General features: G+C 36.8%; 3 protein-coding genes across 3 annotated transcripts; 1 reads left to right on the top strand and 2 right to left on the bottom strand.

The window, feature by feature from the left end:
* Positions 1-12,670: 12,670 nt before the first annotated feature.
* On the top strand, positions 12,671-18,355 carry stmn4 (stathmin-like 4). Its single transcript, XM_043219852.1, has 6 exons — positions 12,671-12,803; positions 13,808-13,863; positions 14,687-14,782; positions 14,871-15,076; positions 15,151-15,342; positions 17,193-18,355. The coding sequence occupies exons 2-6, from the start codon at positions 13,851-13,853 to the stop codon at positions 17,250-17,252; spliced, it is 567 nt and encodes a 188-aa protein (XP_043075787.1). The 5' UTR covers positions 12,671-12,803; positions 13,808-13,850; the 3' UTR covers positions 17,253-18,355.
* Positions 17,577-19,907, bottom strand: il17a/f3 (interleukin 17a/f3). The gene is given in 3 exon segments (XM_043219853.1): positions 17,577-18,806; positions 18,926-19,119; positions 19,488-19,907. Coding segments are annotated over 3 exon segments (453 nt in total). The 5' UTR covers positions 19,503-19,907; the 3' UTR covers positions 17,577-18,562.
* A 289-nt stretch (positions 19,908-20,196) lies between these two features.
* Positions 20,197-27,417, bottom strand: mcm3 (minichromosome maintenance complex component 3). The gene is made up of 18 exons (XM_043219849.1): positions 27,399-27,417; positions 26,859-27,230; positions 26,580-26,692; positions 26,269-26,477; positions 26,053-26,183; positions 25,499-25,737; positions 25,271-25,379; positions 24,994-25,147; positions 24,525-24,656; positions 24,222-24,430; positions 23,857-24,031; positions 23,608-23,734; positions 23,253-23,403; positions 22,977-23,117; positions 22,693-22,796; positions 22,357-22,442; positions 22,190-22,274; positions 20,197-22,002 (listed from the first exon to the last, which is right to left on the bottom strand). Exons 2-18 carry the CDS (start codon positions 26,931-26,933, stop codon positions 21,804-21,806), a joined length of 2,439 nt encoding a protein of 812 aa, XP_043075784.1. The 5' UTR covers positions 26,934-27,230; positions 27,399-27,417; the 3' UTR covers positions 20,197-21,803.

Here is a 27,417-nt window from a genome sequence, read left to right as displayed (position 1 = left end):
TCCTTTGCTCCATGTAAACATCTGCGTCTCATTTTTTGATGGACGTTTTTGGCAGTATGCATATGTTTTTCTTATAGCCTTTGTGTATTTTATTACTGATTAAAGACCAATTACTTCTGTCTAACAGGTCTGCTATTTTTTTTCTAATTCTACACAAACAGCCTTGCGGTCAGACATCCTACATTAATAATGTAAACGAGCACAGACTTTATTTGGAGGAAAATATTATTGTTGGAAAAGAGTTCAGTTACTAGTTTCTCTAGTTTCTCCAAAAATGAAATACAGAATATCATTCCATCTGTTTTTATAAGACTGAAGGTTTGTTTGATTCTCATGTCTAACAAAACTGCAAACCTTTGCATGCTGGTAAATATTTAAGATATTATATTTAAATATCTGTCATGCAGATCCAGATACATGCAATATGTTTGAACAGTTTTAAAAAACAGTATATCTGCTGTACGTTTTTTTGTAAATTAATAGTTTTCATTTAGAAAAGAAAGCATTAAATACATCAAAGGATACAATAGAGGCTGTTAAAAACATACACATTTTAAATAAATGATGTTCTTTTGAACTTTCCATTCATCAAATTATTTTCTTTGTTTAAATGCTGATAAAAAATAAAGAAATAAATGTTGCTTAAGCTCCAAATCAGCATATTAGAATGATTTCTAAAGGATCATATAATACTGAATAGATAAATCTAAATTATCTAAATAGAAAGCACATATTTAAAATTGTAATAATATTTCACTATATTGCAGTATTTTTATGGAAACGTAACATTGGTGAGCATTAGAGACTTCTTCTACAAACATTTAAAAATCTTATAGATACATATATTTTAGTTTGTTTTCAAATATTATTCTTTTGTTTTTAAGTAGACTTAGTGTAGACTTAAGTAGACTTAGTGTTTTTGTTCATTCTGCTAAGGACAGCACGTGACTTAGAGCTCCTGCTTTTAGTTTCTAAGCTTTAATCTCTTTGTTGCTCCCTTGTGCAATAGGAATATGGCCCTTGACCTTCCCACTTCCACTTGCCACAATTTATAAAGAAACACTAAAGGTAACGTGTCCAGGGCTGAATTCATTGCAGAGCGGTGTTACATAGTCTTATTGTCACATGGGAGACTCTAGCGACTCTTTTAGCAACATTAAACAAAATAAATTTTAACTAAATGTTCTTTAAACTACCTTGATTTCTAAAATATTTCCCCTCACATTTAGAGAAAACATGCATCCTTGTTTCTCAGAAATCTGCTCATCCCACAACATTATAAGATAACACAGACATTCTTTGGAAAACAGAGACACTTATAATTCATCTTGACTAAATAACCAATTACTTTACTGATTCAGGACAAGACCCCCACTGGAAGAAATGCTCTCAGCGTGCCAAAGGACAACGCAGACAGATGGACATTCTCACAGCTCCATTAGTTTTGTTCTATCTTAGAGTTTTAAACTTGGGGGAGCTGCTCAACACAGATTTAGTGAGAAAAAACAGATGCAATCACATGATTCACAACAGTAGCGTAAAATTCATATCCCATTCGGTGGGGTGTCCAGGGAGTTTATTGTTTTATCAGAGGTAACAAATTTATTTTAATTTTAATTTTGTTATATTAATATTAGAACTGATTTAGAAATTTGTACCATTTATTCATCATTTATTTTTATCATTAGGGTTTCAGATGCATTTTATATGTATTGTTCACCGTCCTGGACACAGACTTCCAATCTTGAAAATGTATTATATAAATATATATATATATATATATATATAAAAAAATCTATTATAGATTATATTTATAAATCTATATAGATCTATAATGAATCCCATATTTACTGTATTTTGTGAAAATGTGGAATTTTTAATGTTCCACAGGTGCAAGGTATGAACGTTTTACACCCTGTTTACACCTACACTTAGCGTTGTCCATTTGTAATCTGATGAAAGAAAACGTGTGTTATTACAAGGTATAAACAGGGCCTAGCAGGTGGCTTACACACCTTGGTCAGACCAAATTGCACTATAGGTACAAAAGTATTCGGTAGTTACGGTTGAACCACTGATGTCACATGGATTATTTTAACAATCTCCTTGCTGCTTTTCTGAGCCTTGATCATGTTAGGATCCTTGCTGTATATGGGAGGGTCAGAAAGTTGTATCAAAATCAATGCATCAAAATTTTCAGTTTTGGTTGAACTATACCTTCAAGTGCTAACTGAGCAAACAGCTAAAATCTTGCTTTGAGTTTATATAGGACATGCTAAATTAATGGGCATATTAAAATAGTAAGAGTGTAAAAGAAGTGTTATTAATAAAAATTATATAAAGTCCACAAGGCTGAAAGTTCCCATTTAGTGAGATATGAGATCATCTTTCTTGATTTAAACATTCATGCAGCTTTAAATCATCCTGATGGGTTGGATATTCAGACTCTTAACCTGGGAAATCACAAAAAAGCAGCTCTTCAAGGGCAGTCCAGAAGAACACTGAACATGCACTTTAAAACTTGACAGTAGAAACGTCAGTGTATTAAAGAGTTTTATGGTTTGTTGGATGGAGATCTGTTTCCCTCGCAATATTCAACTGACTATAGTTGAACCTGCATTTGTTCTTCTACATTTCATGTCATGAAAAGTTAGACAAAACACTGCATGGATTCCGTTTCTTGCCGTCCAATAAACGGGAATACTGTAGTGCTGTACTTTTAAGGCAAAGTCTGAATGCTGCAGTAATGAAATGCCAGTCACATTTAGATATACGTCGCTTGTCCTCTTAATGTTATCCTTTACGAGTACATGTTTATCAGCTGCAGACGGTGCAGCGATGCTGCCTTGTAGTAAAAGAACGCTTTGAATGCTTCTCATTGACGTAGACCAGGCCTACTCCTGTCAAACTCTCTCAGTTTGAGCTGTTAATTATACAGCGCTGTGTAGCTGTACACGAGCAAGCCATCGTCTCCGAGAGGGCTAAATGATTTTACTACGGATGTGCCGATTCTGATCTACCCACTGACCACAGTCACAACCATAACTTTAAGGTTACTGTGAAAGGAAAATACATCCAATAAGACTTTGAACAATCATTCTCTTTATAATTCCCAATGAGTGGGCACTTGTGGTTTTGATGCCAATTTCAGAGCCAATCGTTGGTCTTTATATCTCTTTTATAGGCGAACAGTTCCGTAGCTGATTGTGTGTTAGACACAGAATCTTTCCAAAATGTACTTTATATTCCCATTCACACTCATCTGGAAGCGGAAAGGGTAGGAAACATAAATTTTGCACACGGCATCTATGCCAGCACCCAAGAACGTTGCTTGCAGGCCACAAGCTGCTTGGTGGCTAAAAAGGCAAATGCTAAATGGAAAGAAATATGAAATTTCTTGGGTGGAGCTGTGCAACAAGCACATTCAAATAAAGAGCTCTTTTTGTTGGCTCTTTACAAAGCCAGGCAAAGCGCATGCTTAATCCAGCATTCCTTCAAAACTGGGCTCATGTAACGGCATTTAGGCAGGGGCCGATATAAGCAGTTTAACTTTGAGATCCAAATCTCTGGAGCTTAGCCAGTGAAGACACTGTTTACTGTTAAAAACCTCCAAGAGCTAAAGTTCAAAGTGACATGAAATCTAAAACTTGTAGGGGACAAAATGTAATGAATGTGTAATAAATGTAATACATAAACATAACAGCATTTTTTAGGAAGCTATTCAAACATGGACACAAATTCATACCAGACTTATGTTCTCATAATTAACATAATCCTACTTCTTGTATCATTTCAAAGCTCATAATATTATTCTATTAATAAAATAGGGTTTTAATCAATGGTAGAAATTATGATTTTAAAATAACCTAATAACTCATGGTATTAATGTGATAAACCACATAGAGACATAAAGGCTCAGTTTCATAGAGCTTAGCCTATGCCAGGATTAGGCCATAGGTCAGTTAGGATTTAAGTAAACATTATTATTTTTACATTATAAAATAAATGAGCCAGCAAATTGTTTTTAAATTCATGAAGTCTACAAAAAAAGAAAAAAATACAAGAATTTTCAACAACCACAAAATGATGATTCTAAAACTTTACACTAGATATTTTTATTTAGAAATGCTGTTAACTGAAATGCTATATTCTGTCATAATTGTACAATACTTGTACTTTGTACATGCAACTTTATAGTGTAATTGTACACACACACACAAAAAAAACAATCATTCAGCTTTAAGTCAAAACACTCTTCCTAACTTGAAAACTCTGGGATGAAAGAAGTTTCTAAGTTTCACACTTTTATAAAATTCTGACTTTGTCGTGGCCTTTATGTGCATTCATCTCAATAATGATAATGTGATCTTTCCAACTTGACTCTATACATAAAATAGTATATAAATAAATTCAAACAAAACATGGAAAATAATATTCATATGACACAAATACAATCAAGATCAGTGACAGCATTTCTGCAGTCCAAAATCCAAAAACTGCACAGTTACTATTGTTAAAAGCAAACGTAGTTATCTGTGCACTCAGTGAACTCAAGTGTATTTTTACTAAGTGATTCTATAATTTGTCAGCAAAAAAGTTTGGTGCCTAAATGTCTCAGTTTAGTAGCCAATGGTTTCCAAGTCAGTTGTATTGTCTGGAGCTCTGCTGTGATAATGAAGTCATGTACAGGCATAATATTATTCAATTCTGTCTTCTTGGTTTGCAGGCAATCTGTAATTAATGAGTTTGGTTTTGAATGCATTTGTGGAAGAGGGGAGAGATATAAATGATGAAAGGCAGCAGAACAGTATAGTCTTTGTTCAGTGTTATGATGCTCTGTACATTCCTTTCCTGTATGACACTAAAGACCCCGATCAGCGGTTTTCCCGTTTCACCCATCATCTTCCGTCTCCTTCCATTTGTTTTTCCCTTCCAGGTTCCCCTTAATCCTGCACCATGCATTCCATACAGGCACATCGGTCAGTTTAAAGACCTTTATGGAGCGCATGGTCTTTGAGTTATGATTCCTATTGTATTCAGTAGCTGCAGATTCCCAGGATGAGCAAGGAGGATGGGAAATGTAAGATCTATAAATTTGTTTTTCTGTAACCTTTCATGAGAATGTGCGTTAGGAATGTGTTTTATGGTTGAAACCGGCCTGATCTGATCCAAATGGTGCACTAAGGTCTCTTCGGACCCATATATTGTAGCCCCTGTTGTGTTTTTGTTTCTCCATCTACTATAAATCAAAACATCTCTTATGCACTTATTTACAGTCTATAGTAAAAACAGTGATATTATGAAAAAAGCAGTTAAAAATAACTGTCAGTTGCTACTGTAGTCTTCAGCGTCACATGGTCTTTTAGAAATAATTTTATTTTGCTGATTTGGTGAGCGATATACGGTAGACACAGTTAACCTTACAGATTAAAGATTTAAGATTGTCAACCCGTAGAGATTTTTGACTATTTTCTCTATAATGGTTACACATCACATGTAAAAATAGTTTGGTTACTGTGCTGCATGGCCATGAAAACTTATCATTTACATGCGCTTTAAAGATTTGTGGTTTAAAAACAAGATATTTTAAGCTGTTTTTTCTGAGTGCTATCAGAGAGGCACATGCAGGTGAGGTTTAAACAGGAGTGTGGAGTTATATTTTAGCTGCTTTGTAGGTCTTCAACGGTTAATTGCACACACTTGTTGTTGCAAGTATCCTTGTCAACACAGCTGAGGAAGAAAAAACATGTGTGACAGTAGGAATTGGACCGCTCTTAAAGTGACAGCAGTCTAATATGTTAACCAGACAACAAAACATAGAAAATATCTCATGGCTCTTAAAGGGTCCACCCCAAAATGAAAAACTGGTAATTAATCACTCACCCTCATGCCCAGGAGGCTTGTGACTTGACTAACAAGTAAATTACACTGTCAAGGTCCAGAAAAGTGTGAAATACATCGTCAGAGTAGTCCATCTGCCATCAGTGGTTCAGTCTGAATGTGTATGAAGTGACAAGAAAACTTTCAGTATGCAAAGAAATTTAAATTAAAAAAATTATTAAAAAATTTAAAATTAATCTCATCTGTCTTTCCGTGTTACCATAGTCCCACTTTCTTATATACAATTATATATATATATATATATATATATTGTTATTGTGAAATAAAATGACTCATGACATATAATGATATATTGATATATAGGCTTTATATAAAGGCTAAGGGCTGTGATGCAAATGCAGACATACAATGTTTTCAGATTAATCATATACTGTAGTTTATCCATTAAGGAGCGTTGGCAGGCTATTACAAGCAACATCTGTATGTCATAGATAGGTCAAATTATTGTAGATATCGGCTGGTTCCTGTACTCCACAAGTTTCCAGTTCCTCCCTATAATCTGTCTAAACAGCTTGCTTTGCTCTCAGATCTAGTCAATGAAAACTGCACAGCATACAGAGATGGTAATGAGTTGACCAATTTACTTCCATCTCAATTAGGAACGTCCTGTCTTATCTATCCTCAAAAATCCAGGATAGCACTGTTGCATCTTAAACTGTTGCATTTTCCCTACAGACAACAGTGAACATTACAGATTGAACTAAGTACGGGATTCCTGCTACATTCTGCCAAAATGAGTTTGTACACTGGGCCTGCGGGCAAAATGATATTCATCTGAGTAAATTATAGCAGGATATCTCTGCTGCCATGAGGCTGTATGAGATAAGGCAGCTTGTGTCAGTCTTCTTAGTTTACAGTGAACTCAGCATTTTTATACAGCCTAGTTTACAGTGAACTCAGCAGTTGCCTTGCTTAATCTATTATTCATACACAGCTTCATTTATCAAAGTTACTTAGCAAGTAGAGAGATCATTGATGCTCTTTCATGATGCTAGAAATGGAGAGCAGGAATCATTTTTAGACTTTTAGCATTTGCTTATGTATTCCAGATATATTCCAGACATGTTAGCAGCCATTACCAAAGTCAATTAAATTTATAACACATCTAAAATATCCTAAATTGTGTTCCGAAGACAAACAATGCTTTATGGTTATATAACGATTTGGTGATTAATGACAACCCTTTAATGAGTAACCCTTTAAGCATTTTAACACAAAACAAATAATAACAAGTGTAAAATATATATAAAAAACAAATAAGGTCACATTTAGAAGGTGCCACGTAATTTATAAAATAATAAAAGCATTTTGACACAAAGTTTTAATTCAAGTTATTTGCAACAAGATTTGCAGAACATCCAGTTTGTTTCTTTTCTTTTCTTTAGTTGTTTTATTAAAACTGCTCTCCTCCTAGGACTAGAATTCTGAAGTATGACCAGTTTCTGTAAAAAAAGTGAAAGAAATGTCCTTTTGGAAAGAAAGTCAGGGTTTGTATGTTTTTGGTTTTCTCTTCCTGTCCATTCCTGTCATCACCGAGCCACAGCCTGAACAATGGAAGAGGGTTACATCTTATTTGATTTAGTGTGTGGGTGTCTTCTTACACAAAACACACACACGCACACACTTAAGACCTCAGGCTGAAATGATCAGATTCCACACAGAGGCTTTGGAATGAAGTGAAAGACCTGTTTTCTATTAACCCTGATCAAGAGGGCAGTGTCATGAGTCTTGAGGGTGAACCGAACTACCTGAACCCCATACTGATCCCCTGTGTCCGCTAACAGTACGATCTGCTTCTGTTCCTGCTTAAGGGTAAAAAAAAAGGTTTCAAGAATGGAATGTTCACTCACACACATTTTCAACTTTGACGATAGTAATAAATGTTTATTTAGCATTAAATCGGCATATTAGAAGGATTGCGTGACATGAATCATCTGCTGGAAATTCAGCTTTGCCAGCATAGAACTAAATTACATTTTTAAATATAATAAAATAGAAAACGGTTATTTTAAGTTATGCAAATTTTTTACAATATTACAGATTTTACTGTATTATTTTATCGAAGAAATACAGCCTTTGTGGCATTTCTAAATCAGCTTCTATAAAATCATCCAGTAACAGGATCAAATATTATCATCTTCGCTAATAGCTGTGATAATAAACTTTATTTTTACAAAGTAGGCAAAGGATAAAGGGACAGGTACTTGAGTATTATCAGTAAAACTGAGATCTGCAAACCTTCTGATTAGAGTCTCTCGGGAATCGGAGAGGGCGGCTGTCACAGGGTGGTACATTGTTCACAGTCACCCACAGAGGTGGCCTTTATGACATTTCAGCTAAGATTCTATGAAAGTCTGCGGGTGGAGTTACTCTGGTTGTATACATCAATGCTCTCTCTTTTCTCTGGACTCCATTGCTCTTTGTTAGAGTGCTGTACGTTTGCTCTGTTTTTGAAAAGATGATTGAAAAACAACAACAAAAACGAAAAACAAAAATTACTGAATGGTGCCGTTAAAGTGGTATTTAATAAATGTGTTACTCTCAACCTACCAACTATGCTTTTGAATATCTGGGACGGATGTACCATGTTGTTTTTCTCCACTAGAGGGAGTCAGATTTTCAGGAGCGCAAATGAAACTGCAGGATGATCCATGAGGCACTAGCAATTACATTCAATTATATATATATATTTTATACTATATGGTGTAGAGTGCATGTTAAGTGCATTACCATTCATAAAATATCTGTACAATTTGTTCTTTGTCTTTAAGAGAAGTCTCATATGCTCCATGACTATATTTATTTGATCAAAACAGTGATAAAATACTATTATAGTTTAAAACAACTGTTTATATATATATAATTACTCCAGTCTTTAGTGTTACATTATCCTTCAGAAATCTTTCAAAAATGATGTTGCGAAAAGACACATTTAACATTGTGTTTAATGTTAGAAATAGTGGTGCTGCCTAATGATTTTTTGTGGAAACTGGTTAATTTTGATTGATTTTTTAATTCAAATATTCTTGAAAATAACATCTTTAATTTGAAATTGACATATAGCCTATAAATGTATTTACTGTCAAAGGGATTAATTCATCCATGCTATGTTTGTGTCTTTGTGATATAAAACAGTATGATGATTGATTTGATATGATATGATATGATATGATAATGTACAAGGTGTGTGTTTTTCCAGACTTATGTGTCTACACTGAGTGACAGAGGGGGGAGAACGAGGAGCTGTGATTCAAGCTGGCAGAGTGGAAACATAAAGGCCTGTGCTGGACATGATGATGCTTGCAATCTGGTATCTGACATGATGGGGACATGAAACACAAGCTGCTGAATTACCCATCATCCTCTACCACCCTCATTTTAGCAAATTATTCTCAGTTCTGTGCATTCTAAACAAAATAGGCCCTCTAAACAATAAAGAAAAGTTAAAAGTTTGATCTAACTAATCTAGAGAGATCTGAAGGAACTTGAGGAGATCCTGTCCATAAACACTTAATTCCTGAATGAAATTCAATTCAGCCATAAACTGTGACCTTAGGCAATGACCCATAATAACTTAATTCCCCTGTAAGCCATTTTATGCGAGTAGTGGAGCAAATCCAGACCACCTCCATGTGTTTTTACCCTGCTAAGGTCACAGACAGGAGGAAGTCACATTGAACATCTGGAATTATATAAGGCTACTATATAAGGCATTTAACTCCTTTTTATGTCTTAAAACAAATCAAATGTCTAAAAAAATTGACATTCAGACTCTGTATGAACCGGATGAGATTTTTCATATAACTGTTAGAAATTCTGCTGTGTAGCAATAGAAATTACCTTCATACCTGCAGAACAGGCATATTAGGAAAAGCAAAGAATTCAACTTTATCTGAGGTTAACCACTCTTAGAGTAAATGGTTCACATTTAATAAAGTCCAGGTCTATATGTGACCTTTTTTTCATTATTACCGTACATTGAGTTCAACCACAACTGAAACAAATAAGCCGATGTTTGCATTGGCCCCAGAATTACCTCAGAAAAGTTTCCGGTCGGTTTCATGATTTCAGACATTTAAAACTCTGCAAGAAAAGCTGCCAATAATTTCCAGACAGTTATACATGGTGGAAGACTGTGTCCATGGCAACAAGCCTGAGACAAGCGAACAGAGCATCTGGCATGTCAACAGGTCCAACAGGGGTAAAAACACGGGATGGAGGGGATGCTTAGCATCAAGTCCTAGTGACTACTCGTACATAACTAATTTTACCATTCCACTACACTACTTTTTTTCATTGTATTTCTATGTAAGCACACACTAGATGGATGCGGTAAAAACCTGTTCTGAAAGTGATTCACTGTTATGGTTCCTCTGTATCATAGTGGTGGTGCGTACTGTTATCATTATAGCTAGTGTCGCTTCTTTTTTTTTTGACATTTCCACATCTCACATATATTTTCTGTATGACTTTTAGTGTGAATGGCCGCTATAGAGTTCCAGAATTTATTATAGTTGGAGTATTTCAGATTTTTTTGGTTTGCAATTACTCTTCGCTTCTTAGTCTCCGGCTTCACATATAGCCAAAGCCTCGGTAAAGATCAAACGAAAAGGCACATTTAGTATTCACTAACATCCCCCGTTTTAATTACAAATCTCTAAGGAAATAAAAATCCATTTCCTGCCCTTTAATCTTATTCTATCAGTCTTTCTCTCTCTCTCTTTCTTGATGTCCACTGCTGTCCAGTCCCATTACATCACCGGTGTCAATTCTCTGATAGGGATCTCAACCTAAACACTCCAGAGAAAGAGTAAAAGCATAAGACGAAATTACTAGGCTGAGTTTTGAGGTCAGGAAAATGTGGTTTGGCTGATTATTATATTGCAAACAATAAAAAATGTAATTATTTACTGAAAGCCACCGCACTTGGATTTAAAGATGCTCTCTAATTGGTCGAAAAGAATCAATATATGCGGGTGAAGTCATCAGAAGATGATGTCAGAATACATGATCACAGCTCTACCTTAGTGAGTCATGCTTTGTGTTGGAGTAAACCATAGGTGGAGTGTGTTGATATGTTTTAATATAGGCTGAAATATTTATTTATTTCGATACAAAAAGCAGGTGTTTTTAATCCCAAACCATTTACAGTGAACGTGTGCGGTGCTGAGGGAGCGAGACTGAGCTTTAGTTACTGTCTAATTTCTGTCACACCTCAGTGGGATTTAATTAGGGCATTTATTCATTCTGCTTCCACTGCTCCCTTCTCCTAAGATCAATACACAGACAGCACCTGGAGACACATGCAGAAGCACTCGTGAGTCTCTGGGGTCCGGATCCTAAGTGGTGTGGCGTGTTGTGAAGATATTCAGTTGGGTTTGAAAGTCTTGAGACCACTTGTAAAAAAGCTTTTATTTTGACTTTATAATACGTATATAATTATAAGTATTGTTATAATACTTCAGAAATTAAAATACTTTTGCAACATACCAAGACTACGCTGCATTGATGCCTAAATTATATCATCACTCCTCTTGTGGTGATGATGTCCCTCTCTCTTTCCAGTCAGTGTTTCAGTCATTAGATCAGGAGCACTGGCTGACTGAAGATCGTTCTTGTTCCTGTCAGAGCAATTTGGTTTGTATTATATTGCAGTGCGGTACAGGGAAAAACCCTCTGCTTGAGTCCATCACTCCCTAATAAATTTATTTAAACCGCCTAGCTTCCTGACATCCCCTTTTTTCCTGACATCTTCTTCTCTTGCTGCATTCTTTGTTTACAGATATCTGAGTGACATCATATACTGTAGGATGGCTATAGAAATCTGTAGCAGAGGTGGTGGTTCACAAATGTGACAATACAGGGTAAAATGTAATCATATAATATAATATAATATAATAAATATTCTCCAAAATCACTTTTCTAGGATATGAAATAATTTTTATTAGGTAAAATATGTAAAATAAAATAAAAACAACATGTTTTGTATTTTGTTTGGATTATTATTATTATTAATAATACATTTGTGTACAATTAATATAATATATAACTTTATTCTACACTGTAAAAAGCAACAGACTTCAGTACTTCAATCTCAATGTATGTAAATGTATATATATCTGTATATATATATATATATATATATATATATATATATATATATATATATTCTGATTTTTTTTTATAAAAAATACAATATATTATAACGCTGTTCTATAAACCATAGGTGGTAATATAATTTATTTTGGATAAATACAGGATAAAATAGTAGCAAAATAGTAATGTCTGATCTAAACAGATTTTTTCAAATATATTTTTTCAGTATTTTTATTATTTGTCATAATATAATAAAATTTGATTACATTCTCCACACCATTTATCCGAAACCTATGTAATACATAATGTAATATTTTGTTATATTGATTTAGTACAGCACTATGGTATAGTGTAATGCAGTTTTTTGTTTTTGTTGCATTATTAGTACTAATACTTCTTAATATTATTCTACAATTACATTTGATATTACAGTAAAGTAAATTCTAACCCCTGTCTTTTGTAATTCTTTTTTGTCATCTACAGTGTGCGCTGGAAAACACCCGTCCTCTATTTTGCATGGACACCTGCAGTAAAGCACAAAGAGTTAACGCCCCACGTCCTTCACAGTGATGGAGAAACGCTGGCCCACCGTGCTCTGCCACTCACCTCGTCCAATAGCAGCGCTGGAAGATGATGTCATGCGGTAGGAGGGGTGCTGCTGCTGATGCTGCTGAGCTCTTGTATCCGAGGAGCAGCAGGCACAGAGCAAAAGAGAGGGAGGTGAAAAAGAGGATACCAGGGAGAGAGAAAGAGACAGAAAGAAAGAGAGGGGGGAGATAGGGACAACACCTCATCAAGGAGAAAAGGTAAGTGTGAGCATCACAAAATCAAATGAGAGGAGACTCGCTTCGCTCTGATGTTTTGCCGATTTGACTTGCATTGTTTATTAAAATGAAAAAGATTACCTTTGATTTAAGACTATATACGCTGCACCAGAGGTCCAGAAGGGAACTCAGTGTTCTTATAGCATGCATCTATAATGTATGCGAAGCAACTTTATATGCATTAAAATGGGAATGTATTGCAAATGTATCTGAATCTGTGTCTATACGCAGTGATGTGTTAAAAGATGACATAATTGCACTAGATTATGTCATGCCAAGGCAAGAAGCAGTAAGCAACATTTCACACATGCTGCAGTGATTAGGGTTGGACTTTATTATTGTGTTTTGTATTAACGTAGTCTTTTGATAGCGGATTTTTACATGTGTTTAGCCCGACGTTATGGGTATTTGCCATTTGGGGCAACAATTACGTAAAGCTTCGGTATCAGTTTGTTTTGTAACAGAGAATATAGTGACAAATACAGTAACCGAAAAGCAGGGAAAAAAACAATTATACAAAAAAGGATAAAAGTAGTGTGTGTTTATGTATGAACAGGGCAGGGCAGTGCTTTTCTCTTTGTGGGGTGTCTCCGTATAACCCGTCAAGGTTACATGTCAGTTTTACTCGTGGTTTTAGGATTCATGTAATGTCTGATGTTTATTGTTTTCTAAAATGGTTTTGTATTGTGGTAAGTGGCGGCTTTGAGGCAGAGTAACAATACGTAGATTGTGCGTGACACTCCCTGCTGCTCCTCATCTGAATTCATGCTCCTCTCTCACCAAGTGTCCCGCCACATCTCAACACAAGAAGCTCCTTTCAGACATCACATGCACAATGGATCTGCATTTAACTTTTTTTTTTATGTACTGTATTATTTTAATTAATGAATGTGTCTGAGCATTTACTTTAGGTTAGAGTGTTTTATCCTTGTGCAGTGGACTAAAAACACACACTTTCCTAATACTCTCTTCCTCTCTCTAAACAGGACAGAGTGAAAGGTTGTAAACAACACACAATACTGCTTAAACATGACCTTGGCAGGTAAGTTACAGAAGTCCTCCCTGATTTCCAAACTCTAAAGCCTCCATAATCAAATTCAATTTTTGCAGGTTCCCCTGCAGGCCATGATTTTTCCTCTTCAACTGAAATGTTAAAGGGTTACTTCCTCCCAAAATGTTATTCCCCCCTCGTTCCAAACCCATAATAGCTTTGTTTGTTCTTTAGAAAACAATTTTGAATGAAAAGATAAATTATATTTTGAATGAAAACTGTGACGCTTGTGACAGAAATTGTCAGAATTGTCCATCTGCGGTTCAATAGTAATGTATTTTTTAATTTTTGTATTCTTGTTATTATTATCTATTTGAAATACACTATTTATTTGCAATGAACTGGTTTCCAAACAGGTTTCCTGAACACTCCCCCAAACTCCCATTGGCCAAGCAATCATAGTAGTTCCGCCCCAATAATCACATCATTGGTTGATTTTATGAGAAATCCGTTGCGCCTTAAATTGTTTTACTTGTCTAATGCGCGATGGCAAACGCGATTTAAAAGTGATTATGTTTTTATATGTAAGCATTTCATAGACGATTTAATCATAAACAGTGTACATTATATTCAAGGTAATTATGCTAATTACACGCATAAACTTGCAGTATTGTTTGAAATACGGGCAACTTATTGACATCTGCCGGGTATCTGAGACATTTCAAGCGTTAAAGATCGCCTACTACTGCTTTAATGTAGTTTTAACTTGTTTATTTTCTGCATGCAAACCAAGTAAGATCAGAATCAAGACAGAATTAGAGCATTTGTTCGTGTTTACAAGAAACGTACTTACTTGTTTCTCCTCGTCTCCTAGCATATCGAGACAAGGTGAAGGAGCTCCCTCTAGTGTCACTGCTGTGCTCCTGCATCAGCTCAAACCCTGCGGAAAACCCCACATACAAGGCTGAGGGTAAATAATAAAACATTACTCGCTGGTATTTAGACACATCTGTACCACTATAACTTTAATACAGATTCTTGTGTGATTATTCTTAAAGATGTGGTGGATCTCAACTGGTGTGTGATCAAAGATATGGAGGTCATCGAGCTGAACAAGCGGGCCTCGGGCCAGGCGTTTGAGGTGATCCTGAAACCCCCCTCTTTTGATGGTGTGCCTGAGCTGAACACATCCATGCCCCAGCGTAAAGACCCCTCACTGGAGGAGATCCAGAAGAAACTGGGAGCCGCTGAGGAGAGGCGGAAGGTTGGACTTTACACCCAAACCATCCCTCTCTCTCTGGTTTGATTTTGATGCTGAAACAGAATATTTCTCTCCAGTTTCAGGAGGCTGAGATGTTAAAGCATCTTGCAGAGAAGAGGGAGCACGAGAGAGAGGTCATCCAGAAGGCCTTTGAGGAGAACAACAACTTCATTAAGAACGCTAAAGAAAAGTTGGAGCAGAAGATGGAGGCCAACAAAGAGAACCGTGAGGCTTTGCTTGCCGCTATGCTGGAGCGACTACAGGAAAAGGTACGATCTGCCTGCCTACAGGGCTTTAAAGTACTTTATTACAGCTTTTAGTCAATATGAATTGCTTTATTTTTTTAAACAGTACAAATAAATAATTTAAAGATTATTTCTCATGAAAATATATTTCATTTGACTATGCATAGCTTAAACGTTCAACTCTACTAAGTACGTTTACTTAAAAAAAAAAAAAAAAAAATCACAATAAAATATGGAAACCTTTTTTTTTCTTTCACCTTCATATAATTTTCTATACAAAGTCAAAACCAATTTAAAATACGTTTAAAGTATCTTTAAAGTACCAATGCTGCCTTTTTTAATAAGAGTAAAAATAGTAGTAGTTAATATAAAAAAATAACATTTGCTCACTAAAGCTGCTTTTTATTGAAAAATAGATAAAATTATGAATATATATTTAGTGTATATATATATATATATATATATATATATATATATATATATATATATATATATATATATATATATATATATATATATATTATAGTTTTAGTAGTACAAACAAATATTTTAATTTAAAATAACTGTTTTCTGTTTTTGAATATTTTAAAATGTAATGAAATCTAATTTAAAGTAATAAAAATAGTGAAGTAGTAATTTTTTTTTTTTGCATTTTAGCATTTATTTGGTTATTTTTTACATCATAACAATTTAATGCATCTTTACTGAATAAAAGTGATAATTTCTCTCTCTAAAAAAAGTTTAATTATTTATAGATTAAACGTCTCTAACCTTTTTCATTCGGGAGCTACTTTTTTAAAATTGAAAGTAGCTGAGAGCTACCAATGTTACAATACTTGAATCTATTAATTATCAATCCAAACTGTTAAAACATTGTTAAGTTTTATGATAAAAGTAGCAGCAGAGAGTTGCCTCAGCTGAACTCTTCTGGGTTTAGATGCACGCAATAGTAAAGTAATTACCATGAATGTTCAGAGGGGAAATAATGAGATATTTGAATTAGGCCTATTTACTAATAAAAAAAAATGTGTGTTCTTAGTCTCGCAAATATGAATATGACTCGCCATCTCCCTCGCCTGTTTCGCTGAGTTTCGGTGACTTTCTGTGAAAGGCTTTCCGCTTCAATAGGAGAAGGCAGAAAGCACATGATATTTGTTTTCTTTATTTTGTAAAAACACAATATTTTGTTGATACTGTGAGTGCACAGAAATAAAAGTAGACCCTTTACAGTTAACATTAGTTATCTGGAAAAAAAAGCCTTGTTTCCACTAAAAAATATGCAAGTGATTGCACTGGTGCCTCCGCGTCCTGCAGAGTGCGCTCCAAATATGGGATTTAAAAGTTTTTACAAGCCTGAACTGTTTTAGTTGCAAGCTATATCTATATATTTTAGTTTTGGCATGTTGTGATGATTTAAGTAGGCTAAACTGATAAAAAAAAAATTGGTCTACTTTATGACCAGCTTACTGACTACCTTTGAGTAGTATTTAATGTGAGTTTTCCAAATGATAATCGAAAATGAATTCAACTATAATTTAAAGATGGGGATAAAGAACGGGATGATTAAAGTAACCTCAGGCCGATATGTCAAGCATATGTTTTTGCGAGCTACTCGCGAGCGACGTGTTGGAGACCCTTGCGTCAGAAAATAATCATAATAATAAAGTGTGCTGAATTTCTGTGACAATTCCACATTCAGTGGGCTTTGTGCATCTGAGTCCCTTCCCAGTCTAATTATAGAATCAGTATGAATATTGCATTACAAAGGGGTGAGTTGTTTCTCCAGTTTGTTTGTGCCACTGTATTTAGCTTCCCTCGGGCCCACTATGCATGAACACAGGTCGAGCATGTTTTCTTTTTGTGTGTCTATTTAGGACAAACACGCAGAGGAGGTGAGGAAGAACAAAGAGCTGAAAGAGGAGGCCTGCCGGTAGAGGAGCGCCTGCTGCGCGGGACTGCTTTGACTATAGTCAAGGGAGATGAAGAGAAAATAAAGCAAACGGTAGCCAATACATCTCAAAAAAGGGGACATATTGGACATTGATAATGACAATTTGCAACACACCAAGCTTTTGTGAGGTTTAACAACATCAAAACTACTTAATATTATTAAAAAACAGAAAGATATTGTCTAGATGACAATGCAAGGTGCACTAAGGGTATGTTGCTTGGCAGAGCCCGGAAGGTTGCTTCAGAGAAAAAGAACGAATATACCAAACCGATCTTTAGAAATGACTCGAAGAGGACAGATAGAAAAATTGATGAAGAGATGCTTTTTATAACCTCCATAACCAGTACAGATGAATACGTTAACATAAACTACATATTAAAGTCACACTTCACTAATGGCAGTATCACAAAAGCATCTTTTTCCAAAACACGTGCCATCTAATGAGGCTTTGGCTCATGCTTCTTTAATTATCATTTGATATTAATATTCAATAATAGGGTTTCATAGAACCTCAGGCATGCTTGTGTAATATATTAAGCATCTGTAATCAGGTGACTAGAGGTTTATCTATCACATTATCTGTCACATTTCCAGTTGTGAGGTAAAAATATGATCAAATGAATACTAGTAAATTCTCATAACCCTCTCAGATACATTAAAAGTGGAGCACAGTGACACTTTAAGCACAACTCAAAAGCACATTTAGCTTTTTTTCAATCATTATATTTGTATTATGATGCTCATCAGTAGGAAAACACATAAGCGGCATCTCAGAAATGAAGAATGATATCACTCAGGTGTGACAAAAAGATCCTCTTTGGATTTGGGAAATAGTTTTAGATATGAATGGTGCACTTTGCTTTGGCATGTCACTGAGCTTTATTCTAGTCATTTATTTTACGAAGAAATAGAAGTTTGATGTTGGTGTCTGCAGCGTCAGAAGAGCTGTCGTATGTGCAATGCTCAGAATTGTTGTTAATCGACCAGATTTGGTGAGAAAATGGAATGTAAATCCTCCCTGTGTTTGTAATTTCCAGATGACTAAATTCTCTAGTTCGAATCAAATAAATGCTTCTCTTAACTAAACCAACGATTTTTTTTTTTTTTTTGCATTTGATCTTGTCTTATTAATACAGTTATAGCACTGAAACTGACCATTATAAAGCAAAGAAAAACATATTTAATTAATCAAAGATAATAAATATAAAGCTGTTGAAAAGAGCCACAGACGCTTGTTGCACCTATAAGCAGATTAGATATAATAACAATATTTAATACAGTAAGAGTACAGAACTAATTCTGAGGCACGACGACGGGTAGAACGCATGTACAGCCCAGACTAATTTCTTTAGTCTCTAGCTGAAGGGTGTAGTTCTTCGAATTTTTTTTCTTCACTCTCTTCAAGACGATGATCTGATAGTTGATGGGTTTAGATTCCAGTCCCAAGTCTTCCTCCCCATCTTTGGTTAAGCAGCCTCTTTTTTCACATTTTGCCTCAGAAATTGTGGATGGGATTCGTGAATCGTCATAGGATTCTCTAAATTGAAAGATCGATAAAAATTCGGGTACAAAAGAGTCGAGTACAAGATCCTCTGCATATCACACATATGAGATTGAAGTGAACAGCTGTAAAGATTTAGTAGATCACAGACTCACTCGTAAGTCCATGGTGATAAAGATCTGCTTGGAGACTGCGGGGGAATCGTCGAGAGGCTCAGAGATGGATCCAAGATGACCCACTTTCCTTTCTTTTGACACTTCGGTTTTCTTTTTCTTTTTCACTTTTTCTCAGAAGCAGCAGGATTTAATAACAAGGCAAGCAGATAAAGCAGCAGCACAGCTCTGAAAACCTGAGGAGATGGAGACCAAGAGAAGTGCAGTGTGTCGCTTGAATGTTTAGTTTTCATATTGTTCATTTGCCTAAACATAAAAGCTCTTAATTTTTTATGATAGCCTTCATTTATTTTAGGTCACATTAGACATTTCTGAGCTGAGATATACTGGGTATTTGACTTTAATGTAAGTTAAATTGAAATGTCATCACCTAGAAAAATGAATCAAAATCAACCAAAAGCCTGCAAGTCAAATATGTTTGGTCCTGCAAGTCCGATTTCAAATTCAAGTAGATTATTTCTTTCTTACACTTGCTTAAAGTAAAAAAATAAACTATTAAAGACATTAAACATTAAATTTTAATTAACTTGTGTGACAAACTCACCATTGAGAGTTGCATCTTCAGAATAAAAATGTAAGCTCCTTGATTAGTTCCCTTCAGAGTTGGTCCAGTGAGTGACTGAGCCCTGCATCTATTTTTCTTCTGTTTATATGGGCTGGTGAGAAAGCCTCAAACTTCCTGATCTTGATGTATAGAGCCAAATCTAGAGTATTATAGATAGTCATCTTGAGATCCTTGAACTCAGTGGCAATCAAGTCCAACCTGCAACGCATGTCTTTTTGCAATGTTTTTTTTTTTCCACGTGGGCTAGAAGACGTTCTTCTGTTTCACTATATGTTTAATCGAACACTTAATTCTGTGTCCTCCCACGCTCTCATGTTTCACCCACATATTGTGCAGCGGACTTCTGAATAGCACATTTCTACACCAGCAGTGCAATGAGATGCACTTTATATGGGTCAGCAGCCTTGACAGGACATGTTGATTGGGTTCTAAAGGATGGGGTTTTGGCTGATAATGTAAGACAAAGTGACCCATATACATGTGATCTAATCCATATACAGGTCCGTCATGTGGATTGTGGCCATGCGCTTAAAAAACCCAAGATGTCTAATCTTAGTAATAATTCTTTACATTTATATAGCGCTTTTCTGGGCCCTCGCTTCTTTCTGACCAATGTAGGGAGACCTTCACACAATATTTGAGAAAACATACTTATATAAATAAAAATGTTTTACTACACAGCATAACCTCCATTAAATTAAACAATTATTCTCCATTCTAAATAAAATGCTGTTGAAATTAAAAGGAAGAAATATTAATATGAATAGTATTGAATCTTCTTTGGAACAGCTTTATTAATGTTAACAAAGACCTAAAGCGTTACCTCTAAAGCTCATCTAGAGCGCTCTTGAAAGGGTTGTAGGTGAATCAGTGTTAAATTTGTCCCAGATACACTGACTGACACTTGTAGCCTTACACAGTGTTCTTATACACCCCCACTAATTTAGGTCACGGAGGTGCTGACTCGGTTCTTGAAACAGTGCATTGGAACAGCCAACATTAGCACGACCACAGACATATGATAGCATCTCCTGAGTCATTCTTAGAACAGTACGAGCAGATGAGAAAAATAACAATGGTACGTTTAATGTACAGCAAGAACCATTTCCCGCATTTCATTTCAAACCTGAAACCTCACTTTTGGCCTTCTACTGTATAATAGCTGTCAGTCTGTTTGCATGGCTCCCCAAACATTCTTCAAAATATATATTTTTCATTGTTGTCGTCTGCAATACCCTCAACGGCAGCATGCCAACATATATTTTCGTTCTCCACAAAAAAAGTTTTGCCCCCTACTAAGGTTTCTCCAGCTCCCACACAAACATAGAAGTTACAGTCACAAGTTTTAAAGAACCAGTAAGCTGGAGAGTAAAAAAGATGCATCTTGAAGCAGCTCTAACAGAAAAGCACATAAGTGAGGAGATGCACTTTGCATTTAAATCAGACAGACAGACTCTACCCACACTAGACTGAAAGGGCAATGAGGGTAAACAGTAACTGTGAAGACTGAGAATGTCTAATGCATGACTAGTTTGAAGTTATGTGGCTTTTCGGTGTTACGTAAAAGAGCAGAGATTTATGCAAAGCTAGATTTTAGTCATTGGTCTTTTTGTATATTACAGAAAAATACCGTTAAGACAATGAGAATGAGTGGCCTTTTGGCCACTTTTTATTGACAAAGGAAGAATAGACAGGACACGAAAAGTATTGAGATGGGGGAGATTGAAACCTGCATCTCCTGCTTGAGCACCACAGCTCAATGTTTGTGGAGGCCACAATTCTAACTAAACAACTGTATTCTAAAGTATATTACTGAACATTATTCTGACACCAGTTTTTTTTTACATCCTCGGTTGTTTATTTTGTTAACAATAAATCATTATTTACAAGTTTTAAAATGAAAAAAATAAAATGCATGAAATAAAATCTGCAGACGCTGGTCCAAGCTCTTTTTAAGAAAAATATAAAACCAAATGAAAAGGTCATTTTCGGGAAAATTATTCGCCAAGTCTTAAAAAAGCAAATAAACAAGCAAATGAATATTACAGAGTAAAACCAATAACTTAAAATGTTTTGGCAAGATTGTAACTGAATTGCTTTTTAACGTAACAAGCATGTGAAAAGATGAAAGTAGGAAAAATCTTATGAAAATGTCTCGAGTGAAACATTAAGAAATACGTGGATATGTCTGCATGTACAAAAATATGGAAATAAACATTGCACGCATATTGAAAATACTCTGAAACTGATCTACGCTTGAACTTTTTCATTTCTCTCATTCTCCAAAAACTACATTTATATAAGGAATATGATGTCATCAGCAACCATAACCTGGTTGTCGTCCTGCATGCGGCTGAGGGCGGCACGGACCTCAGGTTCTTTAAACTGAGATGGGCAGCTCTTGTTGATGCCTTCCATCAGAGCGATCATGCCCACCGACTGAGCATGAGAAGAGCGGAACACCTCTAGCAATGCGGTTTTGAACTCCTTCAACCTAAAGCAAAAACACACACGGTGCGTCAGACATGCAGCATCTGAAACAATCAGCCCTCCTGCAAGCGGCGCGGTTTCTGTTCAGAACTTAATCAGAAACGGGACTTCAAAAGAATGTGAGAACCGTTTAAAAATTGCTGAGTGTAGAGATTCCGAGAAATCTCAGCAGACAAACCCTGAATGCTCACCTGCCATCAGACAACTCTGTGTGACCGTTCTGATCCGGAGCGTCCATCGGCTCATCATCCTGCCTCGCAGGAGCAGGGGACTGAACTGAGAACAAAAGAATATTCCTTAAGAATAAATTGAACCCACTCAGTATAACATACGGAATGTTTCTGTTGATTTAGCTTACTTTGTGGTACATCAGTCTCAGTATTAAAGTCATACGGGTCATACGGCTCGCTGCCCTGAGATGGTCTGCGCTCTGAATGGCGCCTCCTACAGGAAAAAGTGGAGAAAAGTCACTCTATAAATTCGTTTAAAGATATAAAATGCGTTCAAAGATATCTAAAAACTACATTTGTTTGTTAAAATTATAATATAATTTCAGGATATTGCAGCCTTGGTGAATATAAGTGACAAAAACGTAAAAATACAAACAGTATTGAACAGTATTTTCAAATGTTTTGAACAGTATTGCATTTTGCAAAATTTATAATTTTCACGTTATCCTAAAATAACACTAGACCTTTTTCTCTGTGTTCGAGGTGTGTCTTGTACTTCATCTTCCTCCTCCTCCGAGGCTTCATCTTGCTCTCCATTTCTAGCGCGTTTACGTTCTTTCTCCAAAACCTAAGAAATTGGAAATAATGCTTGAATTCACTCATTTAAAAGATATGAAATTAACTAAAGTGCGACATAAAAACAACAAATAAGTAGGGATCTATAAACGCTATGTAAATCAATACGGTACCTATATCTTTCAAAAAACAGGGGGGATAAATGAGCTAAAATATATACAAACATATATACCTTCTTGAAATAGGCAAACTGCACAAGCTCCACAGCAACTTCTGTGTCCACCATCTCCACAACTTTGCTCATGCGAGCTTTGGCGTGAGCCGTAGACAGACGGATCAAAGTCTCCAGGGTTCTAGCAGTGACCGGTGATGTCTGAGGACAAAACACAGCACAGATTCATCCAATTAGCTACCCGACAGCATAAACGCTTTTACAAAGTATTTACTAACACCTGACCAGCAAGCCAACGCATAAGCTTGTTGAGTTTGTAAATGCATCTGTATTTACCCGAGCAATGTCAGAGCCCAGCTGCTCCTGGCTGCGCAGTCGTGAGTACTCCTCTGCGATGTGATTGGCTGCCTCTTGAGTAAGAACAGGAGAAAGAGCCTTGGCAACGTGGATGTATTTCCTCATGAACGCTTTACTGACCACTCTGTCCCTAAAAAGACAACAAAAAAACAGTCTGTGTCTTACTATTTCAAATCAGTTCTGTAATTCATTACTTAACGCTAAATATATCTTGGTTCCAACAAAAATAAAAACACAGGGTTGTGTTTAATGCCATGTGGCAACACCGTAAAGCAGACATAATCTGATCTGAGTTATTCCTTGTCTTAGAGAAGAAGTAAGCACTTCTCCTTACTTGAGTTTTTTGCTGCCATGGAGAAGAGGATTGTGCTTCTCGTACACTTGAAGCTCCTCCTCTTCCTCCTGAGTTACATCAGGGTCTTCAGTGGCGAGTGCATCGATTGTACCACCAAGAGAAAAAGCTGAAACAAACAAACGTTAAAATACTTTGTTATTCTATCTCTCAGCAACTCCATCTGATGAAGCTATTTGCACAGAAATGGCACAATATCTAGTATAAAATGTTCTCTGTATTAGCTTGTACCCTCTCCATCCTGCTCATGAGGATCTCTGTAGCGGTGCATGCGCAAGACGTGGTCAGAGATCTCACGGTCCTGCTCTGGGTCCATCTGATCCAGCATGATGAAGAGCAAATCAAAACGAGACAGCAGGGAGTCCTGCAGACCGATGTTCTCCATGGGGGTCTTATACTGATCGTACTGCAGACAAAGAGACAGAAATTATGAAAAGACTAGCTTCTATCTGCATCAACTACAATCCAGATCCTTGTTCTATCAAGTCCGATTGCCTGAACTCAATTGGATACTTATTAAGAATAATATTATGAAATTATGCAATCCATTTTACCCTGAGATTTGAGATTTTTAGAACGCCAAATGAAGCACTTACTCGGCCGTAGACAGGGTTGGCAGCCGCTAGGACGCTGCAGCGGGCGTTCAGTCGAGCATGGATGCCAGCCTTGGCGATGGTGACGCGGCCCTGTTCCATGACCTCATGGATAGCAGTGCGATCCATATCTGACATCTTGTCAAACTCATCAATGCACACCACACCGCGATCCCCCAAAACCATGGCACCAGCCTCGAGACGTCGCTCACCTGTAAGACGGACACAAGAATAGCTAAAATACGCAAAGCTGTTATTAACGAGCCTCTGGTTTCTTATGTTGACGGCGCGTGTGAAACGCAGTACCTGTCTCTTGGTCAGTGGTGACGGCTGCGGTCAGACCTACACCCGATGAGCCTCGGCCTGTGGTGGGAATGGCACGAGGAGCAGTGTGCAGAACGTACCGGAGCAGCTGGGACTTAGCCACTGAAGGGTCACCTGAGAAATAGAGACATTTATGTTGAATTTAAACGTGTACATTTACTAAGCATTTTATGCATATTTATTAAGTTTAAAGTTATCAAGAATAACACCCCGAATAATATTTTATCAGATTAATGGGTTTTTTTAAATCAGTGCCACAGATTTTCCATGATAATCAGTATGTACATTTATAAAACAAATTATAATAATCTGTTATTGTTTTAAAACTCGTTAAATGGACGAATAGCGCCATCTTCTGGGTATGTGAAGAACAGACCCCAAAAACATAAAGAACTGAAAAGTTCTAGAAAAGTCTGAAGCATTGTCTGTGCAAATCTAAGCAAATGAATACCTATGAGAAGCACATTGATGTCTCCTCTAATGCGTGAGCCATTCTCCAAAACCTTCTCCACCCCTCCTAAAAGCATACACAGGATGGCCTTCTTTATGTACTCGTGACCATGAATACTGGGGGCCAGGGAGCGAGCCAACTGATCAAACACCGTCTAAAGGAGTAGAAATATCATTCATATTAACAAAACATAACTTTACAAAACACTTGTGTCTGAATTAGTGATGCACTAGGCAAGCTTACATGTCCAAGTCCTAGACACGTTCCATCCCCTTACCTTAGAGCGAGTTTTGCAGAAGCTTTTGATTTTGGCCACATCATCTGCAGAGAAATAGTGTGAGACTTCTTTGCTCATCTGTTTGACGTGACAGGCGATCATGATGGTCCTGAACAAACGCACATCGGAAAGAAAACTTATCACAGCTGTGGCAAATAATGTTTATACATTATAAATAACGATTTTGCAGTAAAACTGATTTTACATTTATTGATATTTCAGCATTACCTGAAGGTGCCCGAGGTGAATCCGCCCTTCTTTCCGGGCAGGCAGCGGTAGGTGCCGATCACCTGCGTACGATCCCCTGGTTTTACAGCATCCACCAAGTCATTGTCCAGGATGATGTCCACAGAGCGGGGCAGCTGACCGGCAGGGGCTTTCTCAGGCATCTCCTGCACTGTGATGGTCTGGTGGTCCTTATAGATGGACAGACCAAACTCAGTCTCCAGTGGATTGTTCTCCTCATCCTGAATGGATCAAATATAGAGAGTGGGAACATTACAGAAAACCATTTATGAACCATCCAGACCGGGAATTATCATACAGGGGTCTCAAAGTGTGCTGCAGTTAAGTTCAGATTAAAAGAAAGTGCTGTTTTTACGATATCACACTCACTATTTCTCCCACAGATTCCAGATACATATCTAGAAGTGCATATGTACGTATATTAAAACTTTGCAAGGCCATTATCGAATTTGAGGCATCCAAATGTTTGAAAACTTATTTTCTTCATTATCTATGTGCTATTCCACTGATCTAAGTAGCCAGGTGGGACAAAGTACCTTTGTGGGGTAAATGGCACTTGAAGGAAAGGCATCCAGTGAGGTCATATCAGTGTATTTGCGCTCCATAGTCTTCTTAGTAGCTGGACAGTAGTGCACACTGCGTACTACTTTGGGACGCACCAAAGAGCCTGTGAATAAAAGGAGAGAATGTTATCAATGACCCTACCATTCAACATACAAAGTTTTCATGTACATAAGTAAAGTTGGACCTACATTTAGTGACAATGCCCTCCAAACACACCATGCTACCCAACAGGCGAGAGGTGAGGGTTCGAGGAGAGACGTGTTTGCTGCCGAAGCTGCCCTCAAGACCGACGAAGAACTCTTCGTGCTGCTTGGCGTAAGTGGCATCTATTGAAGCCACCAGATCTTTCAGAGCACGCTGGAAGGCCAGGAGCTCTTCGAACGCGTTATTCTGCAGCCTGGGGGACCAGATAGAGTTTAATTCGAAGAATACGTGCTCACGGTTTACGCTCGTGTACACTGTACTGTAGAGTGTGAGAGAAAAATAAGGCTGAACGTACTTGGCTGCTCGCTGTTCGTTGCGGCGGCGGAGGTCGTTGAGGTTCACAATGAGCCTTGATTTGTTTTCGCTGATCATCTGTCGTACTTTGCTCTGATAAATGCCCTGGTCTTGCTGAAAAAAAAATATATACAAACATAAAAAGTTGTCAACAAACAGACTTTTTAAATTAATTTAAATCGTGCTTTATACGAGTGGGTCTTTGTTCGTATAACGTTAATTTACACGGACGACTGTAGTTTAACATGTAATAAACATATAATAAATCAGTTATACGTACATCATCGTCAAGAAAATCCAGATAATCCCTTTGCGCCTCCCTCATTTCCTGATCGTCCACAACTTCAACTGCCATTTTTTATTCTGTATTAGCTTTACGAGTGTTTAGAAATAGCCAGAGGAGAGCGCCTCGTGTCGGACTCAGCACTGTTGTGTGTCTTTTCGCGCCACCAAGCTTCTCTCGCTCTAGAATCCGAGTGCTGATTGGACGACGTGCCGGCGACTCATTAACATATTCTGACTCCTGGATTGCGGCGTCCAATCAAATTCACAGAATGAAGATTCGCCCGGCCCTCTTGAGTGTTTCGCGCGAAAAGTGTAGTGGTGGTGCGCATGCGCTCTTAACAAATACAGTTTTTGAGGCGAAGCTCTCCTGTAGCAAGAAATAATGGTCGTTGCTGACAACAAATTTGTTGGTCACGCCCTTTAAATTTATGTTTTAGTTGAGGCATTTATTTTATTTATGGCTAATTTGCATTTTAAACACAGGTCTAAAAGTTTCATAGTTGCCACCATAATTAGCAGTATAAGGTGTTCTTACTTCAGAGTAGATGTAAGGC

This window comes from Puntigrus tetrazona, chromosome 20 (assembly GCF_018831695.1).
Source record: "Puntigrus tetrazona isolate hp1 chromosome 20, ASM1883169v1, whole genome shotgun sequence".
Classification (NCBI taxonomy): domain Eukaryota; kingdom Metazoa; phylum Chordata; class Actinopteri; order Cypriniformes; family Cyprinidae; genus Puntigrus; species Puntigrus tetrazona.
Note: the sequence above shows the minus strand (reverse complement) of the source record. Positions and strands in the feature narration are given on the sequence as shown.